At 56.8% G+C, this 27640-nt stretch overlaps 1 protein-coding gene across 7 annotated transcripts; it reads right to left on the bottom strand.

The window, feature by feature from the left end:
- Positions 1-1316: 1316 nt before the first annotated feature.
- Positions 1317-27072, bottom strand: LOC144728531 (SID1 transmembrane family member 2-like). Of its 7 annotated transcripts, XM_078608026.1 has the most exons (28): positions 26856-27072; positions 26051-26316; positions 25174-25574; positions 23986-24107; positions 21929-22114; positions 21534-21579; positions 20869-20985; positions 19152-19235; positions 17799-17899; positions 15951-16021; positions 15465-15558; positions 14922-14977; positions 13108-13194; positions 11221-11414; positions 10743-10816; positions 10188-10254; positions 9611-9684; positions 8648-8771; positions 8160-8277; positions 7182-7318; positions 6289-6397; positions 5978-6054; positions 5223-5269; positions 4761-4866; positions 4203-4313; positions 3537-3650; positions 3132-3207; positions 1317-2756 (listed from the first exon to the last, which is right to left on the bottom strand). In XM_078608026.1, the coding sequence occupies exons 3-27, from the start codon at positions 25537-25539 to the stop codon at positions 3145-3147; spliced, it is 2745 nt and encodes a 914-aa protein (XP_078464152.1). In that variant the 5' UTR covers positions 25540-25574; positions 26051-26316; positions 26856-27072; the 3' UTR covers positions 1317-2756; positions 3132-3144. The 7 variants fall into 7 exon arrangements, with proteins under 7 accessions (XP_078464152.1, XP_078464150.1, XP_078464151.1 ...); XM_078608024.1 differs by having other exon boundaries at positions 1317-3207; positions 26051-26293; positions 26856-27071; XM_078608025.1 differs by having other exon boundaries at positions 1317-3207; positions 26051-26245; positions 26856-27071.
- Positions 27073-27640: the final 568 nt, after the last annotated feature.

Here is a 27640-nt window from a genome sequence, read left to right as displayed (position 1 = left end):
TAACAAGAAGCCACTAAAAACCTCGGCTTTGAAGAAAAAACGAACAATGGGGATCATATTCTTGGTTCTTTCGGTAAATTCACGTAGAAGGGAAATAATAAAATAATACAAATAAAATTATCACGACGTTTCGATTGCAACACAAGCAATCATCATCAGGTATGAAAGACCACAGCAAGAAAGTTTGAAAAAAAGAATATGATTCCCTGCAGTCACGAAAGCTTTAAATCGAAATTGAACAGTGGGGCCTTAAAAGGAACATGAATCAAGAGGCGTCGTTCGAGCAACGGCCCTTCTTAACAGTGCATTGTGAGCGAGGTTTGGACGCTTCACACTTGACCATTTTGATTATCACTTCAAAGTTGGAATACAAAACGAGCTCTGAGCCGTGTCTAACAGAGGGGCGCCGCACGTGGCTGGCTGTAACCCAGCACTGTGGAGACGGTGAGAGTTGGTGGATCATACAGACGACAACGCTTTGTCCCGTGAGCACCGAGGACCCATACCCGGGCTCGCCATCAGAAGGCAGTAGAGTACAGCAAGGTGCCGAGTGATATCATCTGCCACTTCTCTGTGAAGGGATAGAGGGTTGCCCCCTCGCTCGCGTGGGGTTTCTCCGGGTGCTCCGTTTTCCCTCCCACGTGTATACACGCTCGCTAATTGGCTGAAAACATCTTCATGAACAGGGAATTGCACAGCAATTGCGAGGAGCGCCAGCGCACCTCCTGGCAGCCTTCCAAGCTCGTGGTTGTGCTTCCTCGGCAGCGATTGAATGAAATCAAGTTGCCACATTGTAGCGAGCATGGGTGGTGGTGGTGAATTACTGAAATAATTGTTGGTGATTTTAAATGCGAGTCTATAAAACTGATGTTATACTTTCTGGAATTATGTTGTGTTCTATGGAATGGCACCTTGCATGGCAGCGCTATGCCAGGCACCAGATGAATAACCATTATAACATGGCTTGACAAATGTGCCAGTGGATTTTGTTTTTCAGCCAATCCGGAGGATGCATGTTGAAAAGCAAGCGACATTTTGACAATGTTGTACAAACGTCTCACTGGAGATCACAGCCAGCCTTAGCAGCTGTTAACAGCAGCTCAGCTCTCGTTGCATGAAGGAGCTTCCTGATCCAGATCCTTCAGTTTTGACCGACCATGCGCAGATTGAGAACTCCGTCGGGGTTTGTATTGTTGAGGTAAGTTGGAGGCCGCGGCGTGAGCGTGGGTGATCATGTGCGGAGCGCAGGTGGAGCACGCTGCTAGCACAAGCAGGTTGAGTGGAGCGGGGCAGCGAGGAACGACCACGCGAACGGGTTTAATCAAACAATTTATTGTTCGTCAATATTCACAATCCGAAGAGATCAGTTCGGAAAAAACTAAGCAGGGACGGGACTAGCAAAACACGAAAATGAAACACGACCGAGTGCGAGGGATGGGGGTGCAGGGGGTTGGGGGTCGTGCCCTGCGGATGCGAGGGGTGGGGGGGGGGCATCGCTTTGGTGGAGGTTTGGCAAAAAACGCACTGGGCGCTGGGAGAACTCGCGAGTAATGAACGCACACTCGCACTGATCCCCCGCAGGTGTGGCTAACACCGTTCCCGGCCGCCTTTGTCTCCCCCAGCGGTGACGTGGACACACCGCATCAGGTACACATGTAATGCCGAGTTGACCTCGAGGAGGCCCAGAACCGGTTCAGATATTCGTTTCTGATTTGGCTGGGAGCGGGGAATCGAACTCGGGTCGCCCGGTTTGTAGTGCAGCGCGCTAACCGCAGCGTCACTGCTCCTCACTTTATCGCACGCACGCAGACACACACGCACACATACACACGCGCACACAAAGATGCGCACATAAAGACACAAGAGACGCACACACGCTGTAAACACAACCGCGCGACGGCGCGACGGCGCGACGACGCACGTCGCGTCCGCACCCCTGGACGGCTTTCGCGATGCGTGGCCCTCGCCCGACGCGGAGACTTTGTGCAATCGTACCTCCGAGGCGGAACGAGAAAATGTGCATCGCATCAGTCATCATCATCATCATCACCTCGTCCTGCCTCGCCACAGAACGTCGGCATCTCAACCCACAGACGCCGCGCTTGGCCCGTCTGTCTGCCCGTCCGTATTGTCTGTAACGGCAGCTCTTCAAATATCTTTTCAAGCACGTTGTAAAAAATGCGAAGACCGTGTTTTATTTTTCTATCAAGCCAGAAGAAATTAGAGAAGTGAAAATAATGGTATTTAAATAAATGTTGGGTGGGGTTTATTTTCCGGTGTTGGTGCGAGTCCAGCCATGGCTTCTGCCCGGGCGTAAAAGTTCCTGGCGTCAGAAGAAGCTCCGGTGCTGAACCGTGACGAACCCCGACGAATCTGGCAATAACCGTGCTGGAGCCACGTGCCGCCCGGATCCGGTCCGGGTGGCTCCATGGTGAGGCAGGGAGAGGCAGGGAGCAGCAGGGGGAGGGGCTCCATGGTGAGACAGGGGGAGCGGGGGGAGGGGCTCCATGGTGAGGCAGGGAGAGGCAGGGAGCAGCAGGGGGAGGGGCTCCATGGTGAGACAGGGGGAGCGGGGGGAGGGGCTCCATGGTGAGGCAGGGAGCAGCAGGGGGAGGGGCTCCATGGTGAGGCAGGGAGCAGCAGGGGGGGCTCCATGGTGAGGCAGGGAGCAGCAGGGGGAGGGGCTCCATGGTGAGGCAGGGAGCAGCAGGGGGGGGGCTCCATGGTGAGGCAGGGAGCAGCAGGGGGGGGCTCCATGGTGAGGCAGGGAGCAGCAGGGGGAGGGGCTCCATGGTGAGGCAGGGAGCAGCAGGGGGGGGGCTCCATGGTGAGGCAGGGAGCAGCAGGGGGGGGGCTCCATGGTGAGGCAGGGAGCAGCAGGGGGAGGGGCTCCATGGTGAGGCAGGGAGCAGCAGGGGGGGCTCCATGGTGAGGCAGGGAGCAGCAGGGGGAGGGGCTCCATGGTGAGGCAGGGAGCAGCAGGGGGAGGGGGGTCCATGGTGAGGCAGGGAGCAGCAGGGGGAGGGGCTCCATGGTGAGGCAGGGAGCAGCAGGGGGGGCTCCATGGTGAGGCAGGGAGCAGCAGGGGGAGGGGCTCCATGGTGAGGCAGGGAGCAGCAGGGGGGGACCCACGTGGATCGGCGCTCAGAAGACGAGGATCCGGTCTCTCCGAGTGGAGTCCAAGTCGTCATCCAGCGTCAGCAGCACCTACACACGCGCACACACACGTGTGTGTGGTGTGTGTGTGTGGGTCACAGTGGGGAGTGGTAGTTTAGTGGTTAGTGCATTATGCTGCAAACCCAGCAACCCGCGTTCGACTCCCGTTCACGGTCAGCACCAGTAACGATCATCTGAACCGGTCCGTGGGTGTCGTTAGATCAACTCGGCCTCAAATGAGTACCTGATGCGATGTGTACATATCATGCATTTGTATGGTGTGTGTACATGCATGTATACGTGCAGGTGTGTGAATGCGTATACGCGAATGCTTGTATGCGAATGCGTAAATGCGTGTGTGTAGAAGCAGGTGCGTGTACCATGAAGGACAAGAACATGGCGATGGAGGAGAGGAAGTGCCAGATGTCGTGGTGGTCGTAAAACTTGAGCAGCACGCACTCCTTGTTGCGCTCGCGAGACTGTGCGGCGGTCTCCTGCACCACACGGCCGCCACACACGACGCACGGCTGTGACACACGGCTGTGACATATGGCTGTGACGCACCACTGTCACGCACGGCTGTCAAGCACGACCGTGACGCACGGCTGTCACGCACGACTGTCACACACGGCTGTCACGCATGGCTATCAAGCACGAGCGTGACGCACGGCTCGTGACGCGTGAAACTCTCGACGCACACGTGACACTTCCTGATGACACTCCGGCTACAAATTGGCCCGGGCAGATGCGAAGTGTTGGGGTCCGATCCAACAACACGACGTCACTTCTGCGACGTCACACCCGAGGTTTCCTGCCACGAGCGGTGGCTCTGCGTGGCGTCACGGCTGCTGGCACAGACGACGAGCGGTCTCGCTCTCGCGCAACGCAAATGACGCGAAACAACCCGATGGCAAGATACAGAATTGTTCTCGACAATGGGGATCGCATCCCGACCACCGCGCGTCGCAAGCAGTCTTCTCTCGGGTCTGCGTGCGTAGGATCAGGGGGGAGAGGGGGGGAGCGGTGGGGTGAGAGGTCAAGCTGACCTCCCAGCTGGTAAGCCCCTGGAAGAAGAAGTACATCGCGAAGCCCCAGGCCACCGAAGCTGCCAGGATGCAGAGCAGTGGTGTCGGGCGGATGGACTCCCCGCTGCGGATCTACACGCGGGGACACGCGGAGACACACACACAGACACACAGAGACACACACAGTCGCACGGGGGAAGACGGAGAGACACAGTCACACAAGAGACATGCGGGGTAAGAAACGCTTGCCACTACATGGAGGGCAGGCCAGATGATGAGGACGTGATGAAGGTTAATATGATGACGATTTGGCCGTGATGGGGTAAGAGTCCCGAGGAGATAACCAAGGTGAGACGAGCGACGACGACGATGATATCCTTAAGGAGCACCACGTGATCGGAGCGATGCGATTACGGTGATAACACTGCAACTGTGTGGCTTTGAGACGAATGTGATGATGACGATGCTGCTGCCATCAGCTCTGCTCGTGTGCTGCTGACGACGATGATGACAATGATGATGATGACGATGATGACGATGATGACGATGATGACGATGATGACGATGATGACGATGTACCTTCATAATGATGTAGAAGGCCGAGTAGAGGAGCAAGTTGCACATGAAGATGGCGAGCAGGTAGCTGTCGAAGTCCCGCGGCCGATACACCATGCCCCATATCGCACTGGCGGTTGGCACAAGATTATTAATGACACGGAAAACTGTACGATTATATTATCGCGAATTCTGGAAGGAGCAATGCGATCAGCAGCTAAAGCCACTGTCCGAGGTCTGCTGGCCACGACGAGAGGGTGTCAGGAGAGAGTTCGTGTAGTTTTGCTGTTCCTCCTCTGTTGAAGGAGCGCAGAGCACAGTGGGTTTACAGTGTGGTCCAAAGTTAGGGTGGCATGGCCACAGTCACACATTACTGTGGCTTGTGTCTAAATTTCCATTGACTAACCACGATAGCAATAACACAGTGAGAATCGGCGACTGATGATCACGGTAGTGGTAGTAATGTGCGAAGATTCGTGTACTCACTAGGACCAGTTAAAAGCATTGCCGAGCAGCAGCAGAATGAGCCTGTCCTGTAAGAGACGCACGCACAGCATGCATCATGTACACAGTCACGCACAGCACACACCACGTACACAGTCACACACGCTTGCACGTGCCCAGAACACACACACACACAATCTCCCACTCACACATACGACCTCCTACTCACACACACACACACGACCTCCCACTCACACACGATGTCCCGCTCACACACATGATCAACAACCACAACAACAACCGCCAATCGCCACTAAGTGGTTGTGACATCACCACGGCACATGTGCCAGGCTATGTGCACGTTGAGGCCACGTGCAGTGTCGAATGCCCGCTGGCAGGAGGTCACGGGGCAGACCCAGGTGCCACTGGTTTGACTGACTGAGATGACTGGCCGATGCACCACCTGTGCCCCCTACTGTGCCAACTTGCTGTGCAATAGCCACCCGGTGCTCCGCTCGTTGTTGTGATCTCCAACACACACACATTCTCTCACTTACACACACGATCTCCCACTCACACATACAATCTCCTACGTGTGTGTTAGCGCGTGCGTAAGTGAGGATGTGTACGCGTGTATTAGTGTGAGTTGTGTGTGCGCGTGTGTGAGCATGTGAGTGAAGGTTTGTGCACGTGTGTGAGTGAAGGTCTGTGCGCGTGTTTGAGTGAACGCGTGCGAGTGCATGTGCGTGAATGTGTGTGAATGTGTGTGACTGCGCGTGAGTGTGCGTGTCTCTTGCCATGTGCATGGGCCGGTTGCACTGCCGGATGCAGTCCGTGTAGAACACGTGCGCTATCGTCCGGAAAATACCCAGGCCTGGACACGCGCACACGCGCACACACACACAGGGACAAAGATAAAGACCCCCCCCAGTATCATCGCTGAACATTCGTTTTGTAGTCTGCCTGTGCTGTGGTGCCGTGGTGCCGCCCACCCTCCCCAACACCCCCCCCCCCCTCGCTATAGGGCTGAGTGAGAGGCATGACACGTGCGTGGTCACGCGGTGCTGTGCAGGGTGTGCCTGCAGGGGGTGTGCTGCGGCACACTCACTGAACCTCCAGCGCCCCACGTGGTAGATGTGGAAGCTGAGCGCCAGAGCCGCCAGGATGTGGACGATGGTGCAGAGGATCCAGAACCACACGGCGCTCTTCGCCACCACCTGCACACAAGCACACACACACACAGAGTATTATTGCTGTTACCACTGCGCTTGGTCACCCACGAAAAAACTTCAGGAGGGTCCTGTGAAGTTTTCTGCAGTACGAGGCGATGCTCATGCTGTGTGGGATTCCTAGTTGAGTGATTTTGCAGGAAATGGTTCAGCATCCGGCTGCGTTGTGTGCATGGTTTTGTGGCTGTGGCAGGAAACTGCAAAAACAGAGAAAAACCACGCAGAGCACAGGGAGAACATACAAACCACACTCACTCACCTACTCGAATAGGGGGAGAACATACAAACCACACTCACTCACTGACTCACTCAAATAGGGGGATAACATACAAACCACACTCAGTCACTTACTCAAATAGGGGGATAACATACAAACCACACTCACTCACTCACTTACTCACATAGGGGGATAACATACACAACTAACTCACTATCTGACTCTCTGACTCACTCAAATAGGGGGAGAACATACACAACTAACTCACTCACTGACTGACTCACTCGATTAGGGGGAGAACATACAAACTCCACTCAGAAAGGAGCCCGAGTTGAGAATCAAACCCAGGCTGTTGTTGCGGCATGAGCATCTCCACGGTGCAGCCACCCTACACAGCCCTGCACAGCCCTGCACAGCCCTACACAGCCGTGCATAGCCCCACACAGCCCTGCACAGCCCTGCACAGCCCTACACAGCCGTGCATAGCCCCACACAGCCCTGCACAGCCCTACACAGGCCTGGGCAGCCCCACACATCCCCAGACAGCTGTCTCACCACGCCGAGCACGGCGAAGAAGATGACAACAGCGAAGGAGGCGTAGGCCTTGTAGGCGCTGGCGTTGACGTCCGAGTGGCGCTTCTGGTAGAGCTTCAGCATGCAGAGCCCCGCGATGATGTACATGAACGCCGTGTCTGCACGCGGTCGCACGTCGCACACGCGCACGGCAACGCACAGACGCGAAGATCCCCCGTGTCACCCGAATGGACCGTTTAACTATGGATCGCCCGCACGTCACACCTACGAGGTGGTGGGGTGGCCACCGCCACGCGTTGATGTTCACACACATTGCACCAGGCGCTCGGTTCATGCCGCGTCAACCTCCAGGAGGACGTCCAAGAGCGGTTTGCACATTCGCCACCGTTAGTGGTCATGACGAGCGGGAATCGAACTCGGGTCATCGGGTTCGCAACGCAGAACACGCTAACCGCTGCACGGCAACACAGTACACAGAGTACGCACAGTATATGATGTAAGATTGCGTACTCAAAGGCCGTATCGGCAGCAAACTCAGACATTGTGACACCGTACTGTTGTGGAGGCAGCAGCGAGGGTTGGTGGATCTCACACGGATGTTGTGAAACTGCCTTCCCCTGGCTGGGCATCGAGATGCCATATCCTGGCTCGGCAGGGGATGGCAGTACAGCAAGCGGACCAATTGCCATCTGTTTCAATCTGTACGCCCCCTCCTGCATGGCGTGGATTATCACTGTGTGCTCCGGTTTCCTCCCCACGTGAATAATAAACATAACTCATCGATAATCGGCTGAAAACCTCCCAAAAAGAACACCCCAATGTCGTGGCAAGACCCTCCTGAAAAACAGCCCTATGACTCAGCGTGGCTTCCTGGATAAATATATACGTTTAACAATTAAAATAAAGCATTTACACCGCACACGCGATGAAGGCGGCCGACATCGACGGCGCGACGACGGCGCGATGACGGCGCGATGACGTTGCCCTCACTGCTCGTACCGAACTGGAAGTTGGAGTAGTTGGGGCAGACGTGGTAGCAGGCGCTGAGCACGCCCTCCATCATGAGCGCAAAGCCCATCGAGTAGAAGAGGCCAAAGTGCTTGGGGAGGCCGTGGTCCTGCACAAAGACAAAGACCCCCCCCCCCCCACCGTGGTGGCCTTCACCAGACTATTGGGGCAAGTGCCGTTCGCGAGCGGCGCCCACGCAGGCCGCCGGCACATCGCGACTTTGAGGCGGCGTGGCCAACACAACACGCCCCCCGCCGCCTGTCCCCCCACCCAGTGCTGACATGTCAACATCGCCGTACCAGGCCGAGCTGGCCAAGGAGAGAGACCCAGGACGCGTTCAAAATATTCGTCACCGATGGTGGTGGTGAGCGGAATCGAACTCGGGTCACCGTCGGATTTGTGGCACAACGCGCTAATCACTGCGTCGCCGCTTCCCGATAGAAACAATGATAAAGACGACCTGTATAGCCTTCACAGACCTGGAGGTGCGCGGGGTCCTTCCGGACGGCGAGCTGGTGGGAAAACTCCCGAAAGCCGACGATCAGCAGGAAGAGCAGCCCCAGCAGGAAGTAGCCCAGGTTGCTGAACACGTTGTTAAACGAACTGCAGAGACACAGAGACACAGGTCCCCCGTATAGCCTTCAACAGACCGTTGGGGCAAGTGATGTTAGCGAGCGTCTCTGAAGGACGACACTGAACACGAGGGGGGGGGTGGGTGGCCAGCACCACGTCCGTCCGCCTTTGTCACGAGATGTAGAATCCATTTGTAAATCTTGCAGAGCAGCGCAACGCTCCGTGTTAAAGAACGGCCCGTGGAAGCGGATATCACAGAGCTACCACGGAGATTGCTTCAAGTAACTTCGAATCCACACAGAATGGCCTGCGGAAGAAGAGATCACAGAACTACCTCGGAGATCCCTCCTCCAAGTGACCTGTGCTTCCCCCCTGCCCAGCTATGCCTAATTCTCAGTCGCCAAATTAATCAAAGAGAATTTCTGAGTTTTTCTTTATTTTTGTACAGTAGTTCGAGATGAGGCTGAGACCATCACCTAACTTGAACTTCAGAACTCGGTTTAATCACAGCTGTACGAGTCTGTGGATCTCTATGTGAGTCTATGGGACGACCAGGCTGAGACCATCACCTCACTTAAACTTGAGAACCCGGCTAAATCACAGGCAGCTGGCACCCGGATTCAAACACAGCATTCTCAGCACTACTTTGCCCTCCCACTTATCCACCTCATCCACCTCATCCAGGATGCAGCCAATCAAGCGCTGGCACGCGCGAGCGAGCGGGCGGGCGGACCGACGCCCACGGCGATCGCGGACGGCCCGAGGCCGCCGGCCCCATCCCAGTGCCACCCTCGCCCGGCACACTCCCCCCGCGAGGGCACGCCGTCGGCGGTGCGCCCACGGAGGCCCCACGCCCACGGAGGCCCCACCTGAGCATCCCCAAGGGCCTCGCACACAGGAAGTTGTAGTAGCAGATGTCCTGGTCGCCGGTCGTGTGCAGCACCTGTATGCGCGCACGTGAGCAGACAGAGACAAAGACCTCCCGTGTAGCCTTAAACAGACCGTTGGTGCACCACGCTTGGCCACCTTGGTCTCCCTAGTGGCGATGTTTACACATCGCAACAGGTACTGATTTGATGCTCAGTCAGCCTAGGGGACGCCCGGGACCGGTTCACATATTCGGCGCTGTTATTGATCGTCAGCAGGAATCAAACTCAGGTCGCTGGGTTCATAGCGCGGTGCACAAACCATTGTGCCACCACTCCCCACATGAGCAGGAGAAAGACAAAGATTCCCCGTATATCCTTTTGGGCCAAGTGCCGTTTGCGAAAACCTACGAAGGTCGGCACGGCACAGGAAGACAAAGACAGAGATCCCCCCCCCCCCCATGTGTAGCCTCCGCAGGGGGGATCCCCCTGCACCCCAACCCCGGGTGAACGAGGTGGAGGTGGTGGCGGGGGGGGGGTGGTGGCGGGGGGGGTGGCGGGGGGGGGTGGCGGCACTCACGTTCTGGTAGGTGAGCACGAGCTGAATGACGGGCAGCACGTAGAACACCCCCACCGTCAGCAGGTTCCTGTGGCGCACCAGCGCAACGACGCGTCACAACAGCGTCACAACAGCGCAACGACGCGTCACAACAGCGTCACAACAGCATCACAACAGCGTCACAACAGCGCCACCGTGGTACTCGCGCCAGGCTAGGTGCAGCTCTGGGCCGTCATGTGGAGTGCGGGAGGCTCGCTGCTGCTAGCAGGTCACGGGATGGAGCCAGGTGCATCGGGTTGTTATTTAGCACACAAAGATAAAGGTCCCCTACATAGCCTATTCCAGACTGTTGGGGCAAGTACTGTGAGCAAGCACCTATGAAGTGGCTCAAGACTGGATTGACACGAACGTCACCAGCGCATCGGCACCACCCCAAAAACCCTGAGCACAGGCGCACAAGTATGATGATGTGGGCACGCAGCCTCTTGTCTGTCTTTGTGTATGTATGTTGAACTTCTTTCGCACCGTACGTAGCCAACCGCGTTAATGGGAGTTGTACGTGTGTGGTGTCCTTACCAGCAGTAGATGCGGTACTTGCGTCCGATGACGGTCGCTCGCTTTCGAGAGAGATCTGACACGTACAGACACGCCTGCAGCACGCACGTACGCACACACAAAGATCCCCCGTGCAATCTTAACAGACTGTCGGGGCAAGTGCTGCGAGTTACCACCAATGTGGGGAGCGGTAGCGTAGTGGTTAAGGCACTGTGCGACGAATTCCACGACCCAAGTTTTGGGCCTCCCCTATGTCGACTCAGCATTAAGTGAATACCCTCTGCGGTGTGGAGTACACATCAGCAACGGGGAGACAAAGACGGCCAAGTGCGCATGGAGTCAGCCACACGACCCCCTCCTTGCGCCGTGCCAGCCCTAGCAGGCTCTCGCTAACAGCACTTGCCCCAACGGCCTTCGCAGGCTACACAGTGGGGGAGGGGGCCCTTTGTCTGTGTGGGTGCGCGCGTGCGAGCGGGCGGCGGCTCCCGCGCTCGGCCACCTTGCTGCGGATGACGTTCTTGTCGCTCAGCACGTCCTCCAGGGTGTCGTAGTCCTGGTCCTCGTCCTCGGAGAGATCCTCGCCCTCCTCCTCCGACGAGGAGCTCTCCGGCCTCGTCGCCGCCGGCCCCGCAGCCTTAGCGCGGCCCGCGCGGCGACCCCCCGCGACCCCCACCTCCACGTTCGCCGCCCCGTCTGACGGACGGGCGCAGCGGTCGAGCAGCGGTCAACGCGCGACGCCGCGGCTAACGACGCCGCGGCTAACGACGCCGCGGCTAACGACGCCGCGGCGCACGCGCGTGCCCTCGTGTCGCCGTCGGCTCGCGACGTCCCGACATTTCGCCGCACGTGCCGGAAGCTTCTCCGGTTTTAGTCGCGCCGGTTCCTGAAGAAGCTCCCGAGCGCGTGCGGCGAAACGTCGGACGTCGGGCCGAACGACGCGTGGGACGACCCTAAAGCTACGCAGTAGCGACCGATATCCCAACCGTCCTGTGCCTCTCCTGTGTCGACGCAGCATTAAAAGCAGGACCCAGTGCGGAGCGCAGTAAACATCAGCACTGGAGAGACGAAGTCGACCAGGCGTGATGTTGGCCACACCGCCCATTCATGTACCATACCGACCTTCATAGTTGCTCGCTAACAGCCTGCGTGGACTACACAGACAATCTTTGTCTTTGTACAAACATGTTTGTGTGCGCCCGGAAATGCGGATGGAGAGTAAATAGGGGCAGCAGCAGAAGCAGTCGCGCACGAGCGAGAAACATCCCCTCGCCTCCCGCCAAGGTCCGATTCACGTGACAGCAACAGAGGAACGGGCAAGTGAGCGAACAGGTGAGCGAGCGGAGTTTTGGAGAGTGGGTGGGTTGGTGAGTGGATGAGTGAGTGGGTGAGTGGATGAGTGAACTAAACTAAACTATTTATTTTACCGGGTAAGCTTCACAAAGCTGTATAGCTCTTTTTCAGAAGCGACCTGGCCACAAATGATAGCTCAACGTAGAAATGCATAGCACCCAAAGTGGAGTGAGTGGATGAGTAGGTTGTCGAGTTTGCAAGCGAGAGGGTGAGAGGCTACACGAGTGAATAAAGCTAAAATGTAGAGCTAGTTTGCGGTTGGGGTGTCTGGGTGAGCGTGTGAGTGAGGAGAGCCTGGGTGAGGAGTGAGGAGCGTGTGCTGTTGTGTGAATCTGGTCGACGCTGTTAATATTGTAGTCGCGTCCGAGTCTGTGGGTCTCATGGAATCACTCATCCAGTCGGGTTGGCTAGGGCAGTCGCACGCTTAGTCGGACACTCCGAGCGTTGGTGTGAGGGGCACGCCACTACCCCCCACAGCCCCCACTTACATGAGGCCAGCCAATCGGTGAACTCGGTGAATCTTTTTATGGACACGCACAGCCAATAGCCATGTGTGTTGTTGCTCGGTGCCCCCGCGGTCTGTGACGTCACCAATCAGCTCGGGGCTCACTAATCGCACACGAGCGGTGATCTTAAGCATCATTAGCTTTTACCCGACCCCTAACCTGACCCATAACCCGACCTCTAACCCTAACCTGACCCCTAATCTGAATCTCACAAGGCCTGCGGCTCACAACAACGAGGCCACTCACTCTCGCAGTGAGACTCATCCCCCCATGTCCTAAGTTCTCGCCCCACTGAAGGTAAAGTCGAGATCTAGCCCTCTCGGTCTGGGTCTCCCTGCAGACCCAGTTTGTTCCGCCCTCGTGCTGCGCCCTGCACGGTGATCGTAGCCGCCGTCGCGCTCGATGACCTTCGTCCACCTTATCCACGTCGTCATCGTCACCACATATTATTTTCGTCACTCGTCGCGTGAGCGGAAATGAACGGCGTGCGAGTTTGCGAGGGGGTGGGGGGACGACTGAGCGGTGATCACCGTTGGCCACGGGAGTGCTGATGGAGCCGTAGTCGCTCCGTGCGGAGGAGGAGGTTGCATCAGTGCGATCCACCATGACCTCCTGACCTACGGAGGTCAGGTGGCAGCAAAGAGGTCGTCGAGAGAAAGAATCAACTTCCCAGTCACGGTGCCTGCTTCTTGCAGCCCCCCGCACCACTACCTCGAGGCCTCTCCAGACCGACAGAACGGAGGAAAGGACTTTCCCACCAACCCTGATTGCACTGCAGAATGTGGGAAGCAGTGCGGTGATGCCAGGCAGCTGCAGACCAAGCAAGCACCCGGAGCTCAAACACTCACGCACGCTCACACGCTCACACACTCTCAAGCAAAGATCCCCCTGATAGCCTGAATAGATTTTGGGGAAGTGCTGTTAGCGAGCACCGATGAAGGCCGGAATGGTGTGCATAGGTGGAGGTGGGGACAGCACCAGGCCCGACCGCCTTTGTCTTCCCAGTGCTCATGTTTACATGAAGGGCAGTGGGCATTAACCACTAAGCCAACCCTCCCCACACACTCACAACAATGAGACACGTGTGGACACAAGGTTAACATGTGACAAGCCAAAATGGACACAAGCTTGGACGCAAGCACAGGTGAGGACGACAAGAGACGTGAGAACGACACACACGGACACCTGCACCGTTCCTCTGGGCCTTGTCCACGCGCCTCTAAGTACCCATGTAAACTCGCAGTGACGGGGATGGTGAAGTATGGTCAAATAAACCCCACAACCTACGGGGCATGCCGAGTCCCACGGTTTGCTTCTGTTGGGACTACGGCGTTAAGACCGGCAAATCGCCCGATGATGCTGGATGTAATTACCAGCGAAACATCGTACTACTCAAATTGTAAATGTTGTGGATTTACTCTCCAACACACCGGTGGGCTGAAGTAGTAACCAATTGGCGTTTTGTTTACGTGACAAATCCTTGACTAATTGGCTGTCAGGTGGTGGAGGGTTACGACACATTTATACTTACGCGATCTAACCCAAAAACCTTTATCATGAATAACATTGGTCGTGAAAGCCTACGTGTTAAACTAGGGCGTTAGCTCTGCGCGAGTCCGTGGTTCGAGCCCGGCGCCTGCTCTGGCTCACACTGCGGCTCCCGCTACCCACGAGTGCCACGCGACGTCCGCTTACAAGTGCACGACGAAGATCCTGTGTCGGTGGCACAGTGCAAACTTTGCACAATTACATCGTTCAATCGCAGATTACTCCACAGAGTAAAACCACACGGCACCATTGGCCCACACTGGCAGACTATACCGGTCTGTGAAATATAGCGTGAATACCATATGGATTAATCGAATAGAATTGCTATTTACACTACTATGACTACAGGTATTAGTGTCCAGACAATTTTGAACGGACAGAGACAGAGCACAGACACAGAACAGAGGCACAGATAGAGATCAGAGCAGACACAATTAGGGCACAGACAGAGACACAAGTAGGGCACAGACAGAGACACAGTCAGGGCTGAGACAGACAAAGACAAAGAGCACAGACAGACAGCGAGACTTACCTACGATGGCTCCTGATCGAGCGGCGTTTTGTGGGCAGCAAACAGAGCACAGGGCATAGAACAACCACACGGTTACAGCGCTGCCACAACGACCACAACAATCATAACTACCACAACGAGCACAACTATCACAACGAGCACAACTACCACAACGAGCACAACGACCACAACGAGCACAACTACCACAACGAGCACAACGACCACAACGAGCACGATGACCAATAGCAACGGTCAACCAGTAACGAAAGCGAGATACTTGCTTACTCTGCTCCTCAGGACTCGCAGTTTCCACCAGGGTCATGTCCCCGTACAGGCGGGATCTGGAGAAGGGAGCGACGGACGGACGGACACAGAGACAGACGGGCAGACAGACATAGGCAGACGCAGACACAGACAGGAACAGACACAAGCGGACGTCACACAGCGAGCGTGCGTGGGAGTGTGCGTGTGGGTGTCCGCCCGTACCCGTGCGTGCATCACCTCGACTGGTGCAGGGAAGCGGTAGCGCAGTGGTTAGGCCGCTGCGCCACGAACCCGGCCACCCGAGTTCGATTCCGGCTCACGGACAACATCGGTGACTAATATCTGAACCGGTCCTGGGCCTCCCCTAGTTCGACTCGGACTCGAAGGAGTACCTGGTGCGATGTGTAAATATTGCCACTGGGGAGACAAAGGCGACCGGGCGCGGTCCTGGCCACCCACCCCCTCGTGCGCCGTGGCGGCCTTCATTGATGCTCGCTAACAGCACTTGCCCCAAGTCTTTATGGCTATACAGGAGATCTGTCTTTGTACCCGTGCGTGCGTCACCTCCACTGCTGCAGGCCGAGGGCGATGAAGGCGATGAGGTAGAACGGCAGGAAGAGGCTGCAGCCAAACACCACCGCGTTGATGTATGCGTGCGCTACACACACACGGCGAGACAAGCGACGAGACACGATGAGACACACGACGACACACACAGGTAGACACTCACAGGTAGACACACGCATAGAATCTCATAATCATGTACCTGTACACACGGGCAAAACACATTCACGCAGACGCAGAATGAGACACGATAAGACAAACAATTGAAACACAGCGCAAAAGGCTCAGACACACGGAGACAGAATCACATCACACAAACACACACACAGGGACACACTGAGACACACACACAGAGGCATCCTGGGCGGCGGCTCAACGCAGCGGGGGGCTCTGAAATGATGGAAGACGAAGGTGGAGATTGAGGGGGGGGGGTGTGAGGGACCAGAGTGGGGGTCTCTGGAGGAGGAGGGCGGTGCGAGAACTCACGTGAGGCCGTTCCTTTCACCGTCACGTTGAACATTTTGATGTGAGCCTGGCTGTCAACCACCACCCCTCCTGCACACCGCACGGCACGCCGCATCAAGCCACACCGCTCACCAAGCCACACCGCTCACCAAGCCACACCGCTCACCAAGCCACACCGCTCACCAAGCCACACCGCTCACCAAGCCACACCACTCACCAAGCCACACCGCTCACCCAGCCACACCACTCACCCAGCCACACCACTCACCCAGCCACACCACTCACCAAGCCACACCGCTCACCAAGCCACACCACTCACCCAGCCACACCACTCACCAAGCCACACCACTCACCAAGCCACACCACTCACCAAGCCACACCACTCACCCAGCCACACCACTCACCAAGCCACACCGCTCACCAAGCCACACCACTCACCAAGCCACACCACTCACCAAGCCACACCACTCACCAAGCCACACCACTCACCCAGCCACACCACTCACAAAGCCACACCGCTCACCAAGCCACACCGCTCACCAAGCCACACCGCTCACCAAGCCACACCGCTCACCAAGCCACACCACTCACCAAGCCACACCACTCACCAAGCCACACCACTCACCCAGCCACACCACTCACAAAGCCACACCACTCACCAAGCCACACCGCTCACCAAGCCACACCGCTCACCAAGCCACACCGCTCACTCAGCCACACCGCTCACCAAGCCACACCGCTCACCAAGCCACACCGCTCACCAAGCCACACCGCTCACCAAGCCACACCGCTCACCAAGCCACACCGCTCACCAAGCCACACCACTCACCTCCTGTGTGCCACACACCAAGCGACACCACAGCAAGCCACAACACATTGAGGACACGCCACAGCAGGCCACAACACATTGAGGACGTGCCACAGCAGGATAAACACTCAGGTGCGAGGAATGACATGGGGGGGGGGCCCTTCTCTCTCTCATTTCTCCCCCCACCATTATCTGTAGCCCGGAGACTTCTGGGCGGGACCCAGTGGTGCAGTTGCACCGCCTTCACACTCGAGGACTACGCCCCTGCAGCCTCCCTCGACGACGCCAATCTCAACACCTTCGTCAATATCACGAGCATTGTTTCAGGCGACGACCCTTCTTCAGAGCACATGAATAGTGAGGCAAGAGACGTAAAGTTGGAGACAGCCTCTCTAAGCATGCGCTGTGAAGAAGGACCACTGCCAAAAACGTCACCTTTGTTCTTCGTAAAGTCGCACAGTGGTGTTATTGGCGATTGTGTTGAGTTTTTGTTGTTGATGTTTGTGCACCGCTGGTGTCAACACTGCAGCAGCGGTGGCAGTCTCGCCAAGTGATCTGATTAAACCAAGGTTCTCAGCATGGCAACGATCTCAGCCCAGTCAGATCATCACTTCACACACACAGGGTTCCACGGCCCATACCACGACTCATCAATGATGTCTGGGTCGGATCGCGTTCCAGGCTCGACTGCCATGCAGATATAAAGAGTGAGCAGGGTGAGTGGAGCGGGGTGAGCGGGTGAGCGGGTACCTGGCTTGATGGGGGTGAGCGGGGTGGGTGGGTGAGCGGGGTGGGTGGGTGAGTGGGTACCTGGCTTGATGGGGGTGAGCGGGGTGGGTGGGTGGGTGAGCGGGGTGGGTGAGCGGGGTGGGTGGGTGAGCGGGGTGGGTGAGCGGGGTGGGTGGGTGAGCGGGGTGGGTGGGTGAGTGGGTACCTGGCTTGATGGGGGTGAGCGGGGTGGGTGGGTGGGTGAGCGGGGTGGGTGAGCGGGGTGGGTGGGTGAGCGGGGTGGGTGAGCGGGGTGGGTGGGTGGGTGAGCGGGGTGGGTGGGTGAGTGGGTACCTGGCTTGATGGGGGTGAGCGGGGTGGGTCCACCGCAGGTGACGTCGTCCGCCTTCACGACAAACACCACGAAGAACTGCCCGGAGCGGCAGTCCTTCTTCTGCTCGCCACGCCGCCCCACACCGCACAGCAAACCATTACTCCACAGCACACCAAACAGCACCAGATAACGCCAGCGTCACACCATGCACCGGCGTCACGGCGCACGTTGAGACAAGAACACCGCACGGCACAGCGCCAACGGCGCAACACTCCTCACCAAACCAGCACCGCACCGCACAGGAGAAAGGTACCAGCAATACGCCAGCACCGTACCACGACCCACACCACACCGCACGCTACACCAGCAGCACACCATGTCCCACATCACACTACAGGACCACACCGCACACACCACTCTCCATCCACACAGGACAGCGTTCAGCAGCACAGACACACATACGGGCACGTGCCTGTGCTTCGTTGACTGTGTGTGCGTGTGTGGGTGGCGGCATACACGTGTGTGGGTGTGTCTGTGGGTGGCGGCATACACGTGTGTGGGTGGCGGCATACACGTGTGTGTGTGTGTGTCTGTGCACGGGTGCCAACAGTGCCATCTGGCACAGTGGGGAGCACAGGTGGTGCATCTGCCAGTCATCTCAGGTAGTGAACCCACGGCAATGGGTGTCCAGTGATCTCCTGTCTGCAGCGAGCCTTCAACACTTCACATGTATGTTGAACTTCTTTCACACCGTACATATCCAACCGTGCTGATCGGAGGTGCGGGAGAAGGACAACAACTAAACACTTCACGGCCTCAGAGTGCACGAGGCTGGCTGGCACAAGCGCTGTGCTGACATCACGGCCACTTTGTGGCGAACGGCGGTTGTTGTTATATATGCATCTGCTTGTGTACACGTGGGTTAGTGTATACATATAAATGTATACATATAAACACATGCAGGGAGCGGCGGCGCAGTAGTTAGCACACTGCTTTACAACTCCAGTGAGCAGATTTCGTATTGCCGCTCAAAGATAACCTTAGTCGTGATCATCTACACTGCTGCTGGTGTGGTGTGTAAAGATCAGCACTGGGCAGACAAAGGTGGCCAGTCGTGGCTCTGGCCACATCAGAATCTTTATTTAGACTGCAGGAGGAATCCGATGAGCAACGAAGTTACTTTCACAAATGTGAAGCAGGGGTGTAGGGGGATGGGGTCAGCAAGTTACAAGCACCCGCTCGTGTGCCGTGCTCGCCTTCGTAGGTGCTGCTCGCTAACAGCACTTGCCCCAACAGTCTGTTAAGGCTATACGGGGGATATTTGTCTTCGTGTTTGTACTTGGGTGCGTATGTACGAAGGTGTGCTCGTCACCTGCACAGTGATGGCTGCCCGCGACGTCATCGTCTGGTAAACCCCGGAGAAGTCGACGTTCTGGTCCAGGTCGTTCACAGGGCACTGAGAAGCCAGGCCTCCATTAGTCCACAGCCGTCATCACAATCGAGCGTTTTGTTCACGGCACATACACCCAACAACTGTGCCTGGGAACCGATTTGTTTCATAGCCGTGCAGATCGCACGCAACGCCGTGCTGCCTGTGGGTTCCTGGTGGCTACGCTACTGCGCGTGGCCCGTGACCCGGCACTGTTGTCAAGGCGGCAGCGAGGGATGGTGGATCGCACACCGATGTTGTGAAACTCTGTTCCCACATTTAATAGCGCCAGTTTCTCAGCACCTGCCCGACGCCTGCCTCATCTGCGATTCCTCTTCTCGCCTCCGATACATTTTTTCTCTCGCTGTGCGGCGGAGGTGGTGGTGCAATACAGGCTGAGAGTAATACAGGCTGAGAGTAATACAGGCTGAGAGTAATACAGGCTGAGAGTAATACAGGCTGAGAGTAATACAGGCTGAGAGTAATACAGGCTGAGAGTAATACAGGCTGAGAGTAATACAGGCTGAGAGTAATACAGGCTGAGAGCAATACAGGCTGAGAGCAATACAGGCTGAGAGTAATACAGGCTGAGAGTAATACAGGCTGAGAGTAATACAGGCTGAGAGTAATACAGGCTGAGAGTAATACAGGCTGAGAGTAATACAGGCTGAGAGTAATACAGGCTGAGAGTAATACAGGCTGAGAGTAATACAGGCTGAGAGTAATACAGGCTGAGAGTAATACAGGCTGAGAGTAATACAGGCTGAGAGTAATACAGGCTGAGAGTAATACAGGCTGAGAGTAATACAGGCTGAGAGTAATACAGGCTGAGAGTAATACAGGCTGAGAGTAATACAGGCTGAGAGTAATACAGGCTGAGAGTAATACAGGCTGAGAGTAATACAGGCTGAGAGTAATACAGGCTGAGAGTAATACAGGCTGAGAGTAATACAGGCTGAGAGTAATACAGGCTGAGAGTAATACAGGCTGAGAGTAATACAGGCTGAGAGTAATACAGGCTGAGAGTAATACAGGCTGAGAGTAATACAGGCTGAGAGTATTATTATTACTACCGCTGGGAGGACAAATGAGACGGAAGATAAGAGGCAGACAATGCAAGTGCAATGGAACACACACCCATCCGGTAAGCTATCCCGGCGCAATGCATTTGCGTATTCGGTAATTGTTCAGGGCAATAATGCCTTAGCCATCAATCAGTGTGTCCGTTTTTTTCTACGGCGACTCCCAAATTGCAACGCAATTTTGCGCTTCAGCGAGGTTTCTTAAATCCCAGTCAGCACGATCCCCCCCCCCGTCACCATTCACGCAGATACCGTTAAGTGCTGAGCGCGTCGTACGGGATGTATTTAACAATCACTGGGGAAGTGCAGCGTAAAAAGAGTTAAAAGCGGGAAGACGGAGCGCGGTGGCGTGGGGATCGCGCGGAATGAAGTTCAGGAAACGCCGCACTAAGATTGATTTCAAGTTGGATCATCGCTACGAGAGTCGTCGCACCTCCCACCCCGGCTACAGAAGGAGAGACTGACAAACAGACAGCGCTAATGCACGAACGCTGTCGCCATGAGCTGGAGGAGACCGTGGTGGTGTAAGCGTGACGTCGCGACCTCGGGTAGCCCCCCTCCCCCCGCGCCCTGCTCACCCCCACGTCCTGCACAGAGAGGACGCTGCAGGGCAGGGTGCTGTTTCGGCGCAGGCCACGGGCCTGCACCTCCACCACCACCGAGTCCTCGCCGTCCCGGAACTCGTACAGCAGGTACTGAGGACGCCATGCACGGGGGGTGGGGAGGGGGCATGGGAGGGGCGGGGCACAAGGACAGCTCACGAGTTCACGACTATGAGCTCGCACTCCAACAAGATAAAGACAAAGATCCCCCATATAGCCGTTCGGAGACTGTTGGGGCAAGTGCTGTTTGTGAACACCTATGAAGGCCGGTATGCCAGGTGGGTGGGTGGTCAACACCATGCCCGGCCGCCTTTGTCTCACAAGCGTTGATGTCAGCCTCGGGGAGGCCCAGGACTGGTTTGGATAGTCGCCACTGTTATTGTTCGCCGGGTTCGTAGCGCAGCGTGCTAACCACAGCACCACCATTCCCCATATACTTACAAAGATAAAAATCCCCCGCATAGCATCTAACCGATTGTTGGGGTAAGAGCCGTTGTACATACTCACACAGTGCAGTTCACATTCCCAACACTCGCGCTCGCGCTATCCCGCACACACTCCGACCACCCGCTCCTCAACTCACACCCCTCCGCGCACACCCCGCCGCGCCTGCACACCCATCGCCATCCCTGCGCACTCACCTGTGGCTGCGAAGGTGTGGCGTTCAGTGACTTCATCTCTCCCGCCCTGGCACGGGACACGGCACACGCATGAGCTGAAACATGGTATCGCAGTACGAGAAACGGTATCGCAGTACGAGACACGGCGCGTGGGTCACGGACACAGCACACACAGTACGAAACGTTGCACACAACAAGGGATGCAGTGGGTGTACGGGTTTCTGGGGTTGTGTGGGTTGCCGGGGTTGTGGTTATGCGAGTTGGCGGTGGGTGTGTGGGTTTGCCACGGTCGTGTCGGTTGCCGGGGTTGCAGTGGTTGCGTAGGTTGGCGATGGGTGCGTTGGTTGCGTTGGTTGCGTGGGTTGCGTGGTTGCGGGGTCGCAGGATCTGTTTGCGACGGCTCGCGTGGGCCTCACTTGAGGATGAAGGGGTACAGGTGGTGGGCCTTGAGCTGGAAGCTGATGACGTGCGAGGCCTGGGAGCCCACGGTCACCGTGAATCGGCGCTCGGGCGCCGCAGGCGGCCTGCGGCCCGGCTCCACGGCCAGCTCCGGCGTGCACAGAGTGCGTCCCGCCTCCAGGTAGAGGAAGGGAATTCCCGTGCTGAGCCGCACACACGCACACAGACACGCACACAACGCACGCGCGCACACACACGAACAAACAAAGAGCCTGACATGTATGACCTTTGTCCTCGAAGTGACACGTGCAGATTCACGGTGTTCCACGTGTCACCCCGTTATACGCAGCGGGCAGTCTCTGTTTCGGCCTCTACGCCGCACGGCTTCTCAACCATCTTCACAGCACATCCAACAACAAAAAGAATACTGTGGGCCCTTCAGCCAACAGTGGATTGATCGCACAACGGCGGCGCACCTGGAACTTTGCTGCAACACACCGGTGTTCTATGACATACCGGTGCGTTGCAATGCACCACTGTGCGGTGAACGTTGTGGAACCGCCGCGTGGGCTATGCGTTCCAGAAACATCTCGTGATGCTGGAACACTCCACTGGCATTTCTTTCACGTCGATTATTTTTATATTTTTGGAATATAATTTGTTGAAATATATGTATTGTTATAATTAAATTCGCTTCACAAGCTGTATATGAGCTATAATCCTGAAAATATCAAAAAAGAGGGAGCTCTGTCGCGATATTTGGCCTACTCTTCCATGCTGGACAGACGTCTGGGAGGTGAAGGGCATATACCCACACTTTACCCCACCCACCACACGGGACCTGCCGATGATCGACTACACTGCCGGGCAGACAGAGACGGCGTAAGGGTGGGGGGTTCAATAAACCGGCATCACTGTTTGGACTGCCGCGCCGGGAGGTGGGATCGGCGAGCTGTGAATCGCAGCTCCGGTGACCTGCTCACAATAACCCCGCGGTGGCAGCTTCCTTCACATCGCGGTTAATACAGTAAACGTGTTGGTGTTTATGGAGGGTAAGTCGCGTTTATTGCTGGCCTAAAATCCAGATCACTTGGGTCCATTGCAGAGGAGCAATGGTTTGGCAATGGTTTATTTATGAAAAGTTCACATGACCATGGGGGGGGGGGGGATAGACGCTTATGTAGGACGCCTGGCTGGAAAGTAAAAATTTGCACGATTAGTGAGGCTTAACTGGCACCGTGACTGGTTGTGTGTGTTCCAGCTGCCGTGTGAGCCCAGGCAGGCTGTCTGTGCCGAGCGGCATGTGCACCGAGAGGGGTGTGCTCTGGCTGGGTGTTTACTGGCAGCACGTGGACTGTTCTTGGTGGTGCATATTTTGTCTGGGGGTGTATTATGTGATTTGTCGGCAGGTCTACGGCTGGGTGCTGGCTGGGTGCTGGGAGTGTGTGTGTGTATGCTGTGTGTGCTGGTGTGTGTGCTGTGTGTGTGTGTGCTGGGTGTGTGTGCTGGGAGTGTGTGTGTGTGTGCTGGGTGTGTGTGCTGGGAGTGTGTGCGCTGGGAGTGTGTGCTGAGTGTGTGTGTGCTGTGTGTGTGTGTGCTGTGTGTGTATGTGCTGTGTGTGTATGTGCTGTGTGTGTGTGCTGGTAGTGTGTGTGTGCTGTGTGTGTGTGTGTGCTGTGTGTGTGTGTGTGCTGCCTGTGTGTGTGTGCGTGCTGGGTCTTTGTGTGCTGTGTGTGTGCTATGTGTGTGCTATGTGTGTGCTGTGTGTGTGTGCTGTGTGTGTGTGCTGGGAGTGTTCGTGCTGTGTGTGTGTGTGCTGGGAGTGTGTGTGTGCTGGGAGTGTGTGTGTGCTGGGTGTGTGTGTGCTGGGTGTGTGTGCTGGGAGTGTGTGCTGGGTGTGTGTGTGCTAGGAGTGTGTGTGTGTGTGCTGTGTGTGTGTGCTGGGTGTGTGTGTGCTGGGAGTGTGTGCTGGGTGTGTGTGTGCTGGGAGTGTGTGTGTGTGTGCTGTGTGTGTGTGCTGGGAGTGTGTGCTGGGAGTGTTCGTGCTGGCTGGCGATGTGCTGGCATCACTCACGTGCCCCGCAGCACTATAGGAAGCTGCCAGCTCATCACCCCCTGCTGCTGCTGAACAACGAAGAGCAGAGGGGCGGTCGAGTCGTTCCAGCTGCTCTGCACCCACACGCGCACTGCTGCAGTCTACACACCACGCACCACATTCCATGCATTACACCACACAGGGCACACCACACAAGGCACACCACATAGGATAAAACCCGCCGCACCGACATGTCGCGCACCACACGACCCCGTGCATCACACACCACACTGTGCACCACGCCACTGTGATGTCAAAATGTCACTGTCCAGCGGGGGCAGAGCGGTAGTGCAGTGGGTCCCGTACAATGCTACAAAATCTAGCATCCAGTTCGATTCCCGGCCACGGCTAACATCAGTTACGCGTAATATCCTAAACTCATTATGATGCCCCCCCCCCCGCCTCTTCCATCAACTTGCAATGACCAGAATAGTGAAGTATGGTCAAACAACAAGCATGACCGGGCACTGTGCAGAGAGGGCCTTCATCCTCGTGGTGAGCTGACCGATAAATTGTTGTTGTAGCCACCTCTCAGGTATGCTGAATCCAACGCGATCTACCATGTTATATTTAGGGCCATTGGTAAACACGCGGTAGCAGCAGCAGTGGCCACGCGCGTCATGGCGCTCACGAGCAGCGGACCGGCGCTTCGCGTGACCAATCGAGCCGGCGGCCCCACCATCATCCACCACCTGAGCTTCCACTGTACACAGGAAGTGAGGGATCAAGGGCGCTATCGTGGGAAGCACAAGGCTGCTCCCACCACTGCCAATGAAGTGATCAACTGTGAATGGTGGCCGGGCGGGCGCTATGACTGTGAATAGGGGGGCCAACACACGTGGCACGTGGTTATAGGTTGACATGGCCACGTGGCACGTGGACACCAGCTCACACACACAGAGGTCGACATTTCGACGGTGTAGCCTTCAAGACTTGCTGGGGCGAGTGATATTAGCGAGCACCACGCCCGGCCGCCTTTGTCTCCCTAGTGGCAATGATCACACATCGCACCAGGTACTAATTTGAGGCTGAGTCCACCTAGGGGAAGCCCAGGACCAGTTCAGAAAATTGTCACTGGTACTGGCCGTGAGCGGGAACCGAACCCGAGTCGCCGGGGTTCGTCGGGGTTGGGAGAGCGGTTGGGAGAGCGGTTGGGAGAGCGGGCACCTTGTTGAGGACGTAGCTGTAGTCGTACACGGCGCTCGTGCCGTTCATCACCGAGCCGTTGTACACTTTGTTGAACTCGGCCGTCTGGACGTTGGCGAGGCCCGGGCCGATCAGCCAGACCACGCCGATCAGCAGCGGGCCCGCCCGGCGCGCCATCCCGCGGGCCTCCACCACCACTGCCACGGGCGCCGTCGCCACCGCCAGCAGCAACCGCATCATCAGCACCATGAGCACCGTCAGCATGCGCATCATCACGATGAGCATCTCCATGGTGACGGTCAGCATGTGTATCGTCACCACCAGCATCTCCATGGTGAGCAATATCATCTGCTCCATCGCTTCGTTCAGAGGAATCACCACCGGCATCGTGGCGCCGTCTCACCGTCCGCCCCCTTCAAGTGCTGGGGAACAACCAGGTAGACAGGGCTCAGTGATGCAGACCTCGGGGGTGCAGGGCTAGGAGGTGCAGGGCTAGGGGGTACAGGGCTAGGAGGTGCAGGCCTAGGGGTACAGGGCTAGGGGGTACAGGGCTAGGGGGTGCGGGGCTAGGAGGTAAGGGGTAGGAGGTACGGGGCTAGGAGGTGCGGGGCTAGGAGGTACGGGGCTAGGAGGTACAGGGCTAGGGGGTACAGGGCTAGGAGGTGCGGGGCTAGGAGGTACAGGGCTAGGAGGTACAGGACTAGGAGGTGCGGGGCTAGGAGGTGCGGGGCTAGGAGGTACGGGGCTAGGAGGTACGGGGCTAGGAGGTGCAGGGCTAGGAGGTACAGGGCTAGTAGGTACAGGGCTAGGAGGTGCGGGGCTAGGAGGTGCACGGCTAGGAGGTACAGGGCTAGGAGGTGCGGGGCTAGGGGACACTTGGGGTGGTGGAGGAACTCGCCTCGAGTATCGCCGCCAGCCACTTGAGTCGCATCCGCACAGCAAAGTCTGCGGACTCTGAACCCGGAGCCTGGGGTCAGGAACCCGGAGCCTGGGGTCAGGAACCCGGAGCCTGGGGTCAGGAACCCGGAGCCTGGGGTCAGGAACCCGGAGCCTGGGGTCAGGAACCCGGAGCCTGGGGTCAGGAACCCGGAGCCTGGGGTCAGGAACCCGAAGGCACGAGGAGCCGCGTGGTTGAGAGATGCTGGAGAGAGAGGCGTGGGGAGTCTGGAGGAGACACGAGGACACGTGTGGAAGCGAGGAGAGACGCGGAAAGAGCAAGAGACAGACAGCGTCCGTGGTGGGGGGGGGCGTGGGGAGACGCGGGTCCAGGGGGAACGGAGAGAGACGGCCAGAGAGACACTGCGAGACTCGAGGGAGACAAACCGGGACAGTCGCCTGGGGTCGAGGAGCTCCTCGGGAGGCAGGGAGAGACACAGAGAGACGGTGAGAGACATAGACACAGAGACACGGTGAGAGACATAGACACAGAGAGACACGTGAGGAGAGCCACCCAGGTTGAGAGACACGGAGAACCCCACAGGGAGACACATGAGGAGAGACACCGGTAGGGACAGGAGTTTTGAGACACGGTGAGAGACATAGACACAGAGAGACACGTGAGGAGAGACACGGAGAGCCACCCAGGTAGAGACAGGAGTGAGAGACACGGAGAACCCCACGGGGAGACACATGAGGAGAGACACGGAGAACCCCACAGGGAGAGACACGGCGGGGGGAGGGAGACAGAGACGGCGCTTGCTCACCTCGTGCTCGCCTCCTGCCCCTCGACTCTCGCCGCGCCGTCTCTCGCTCTCTCGCTCGCTCCCCCACCGCGTCTCTCTCGCCCAGGCTCCAGAGCTGCGCTTCTCTCCGCCCCGAGGGCGCCTCGCGGCCGCAAGAGCCCCGAGGGCGACTTCCATCCCCATAGCGACACTTGACGTCACCGCTACGGTGAGCGCGCGGCTGCGTAGGTCACGTGACACCAGGGGCGGCGGGGTGGGGGGTTTAGGGGGAAGGATGAGTCTATGGCAGGGGTCGGCAACCTACGGCTCCGGAGCCGCATGCGGCTCTGTACGGGCTGCTTCTTGACGATGAGTACGTATGTACATAGATGCATTGCGGCTCTTGAAATACTGAATTTTGTACCGAATTGGAAAGAAATGGCTCTTCTTGTTATTTTGGTTGCCGACCCCTGGTCTATGGGTTCTAGATTTGAAGCTTTCGTGACTGCAAGGATTCATACGCTTAGGTTTTTTCGGTAAAGTCACGTACGTAAAAATAAATAAGTAATAAAAATACATAATACACATAATAGCAATAATAATAGAAATAAAATAATAATAACATTTATATTATTTATAAAATAAAATAATACTTTTATTTATATTATGTCTTTTATTTATTTAGTTTTACCTAGGTGACTTTACCGAAAAAACCTAAGAGTATGAGTCTATGGGTTTCTGAGTCTGGGTCTCTGAGTCTATAGCTCTCTATGGGTCTGTAGGTCTCTGTGAGTCTGGAGGTCTCTGTGGGTCTCTGAGTCTATGGG

The sequence above is a fragment of the Lampetra planeri genome, chromosome 29, assembly GCF_965212315.1.
Source record: "Lampetra planeri chromosome 29, kcLamPlan1.2.h2, whole genome shotgun sequence".
Taxonomy (NCBI): domain Eukaryota; kingdom Metazoa; phylum Chordata; class Hyperoartia; order Petromyzontiformes; family Petromyzontidae; genus Lampetra; species Lampetra planeri.
The sequence above is the reverse complement of the archived record's forward strand: the minus strand, read 5'-3'. Positions and strand labels throughout refer to the sequence as shown.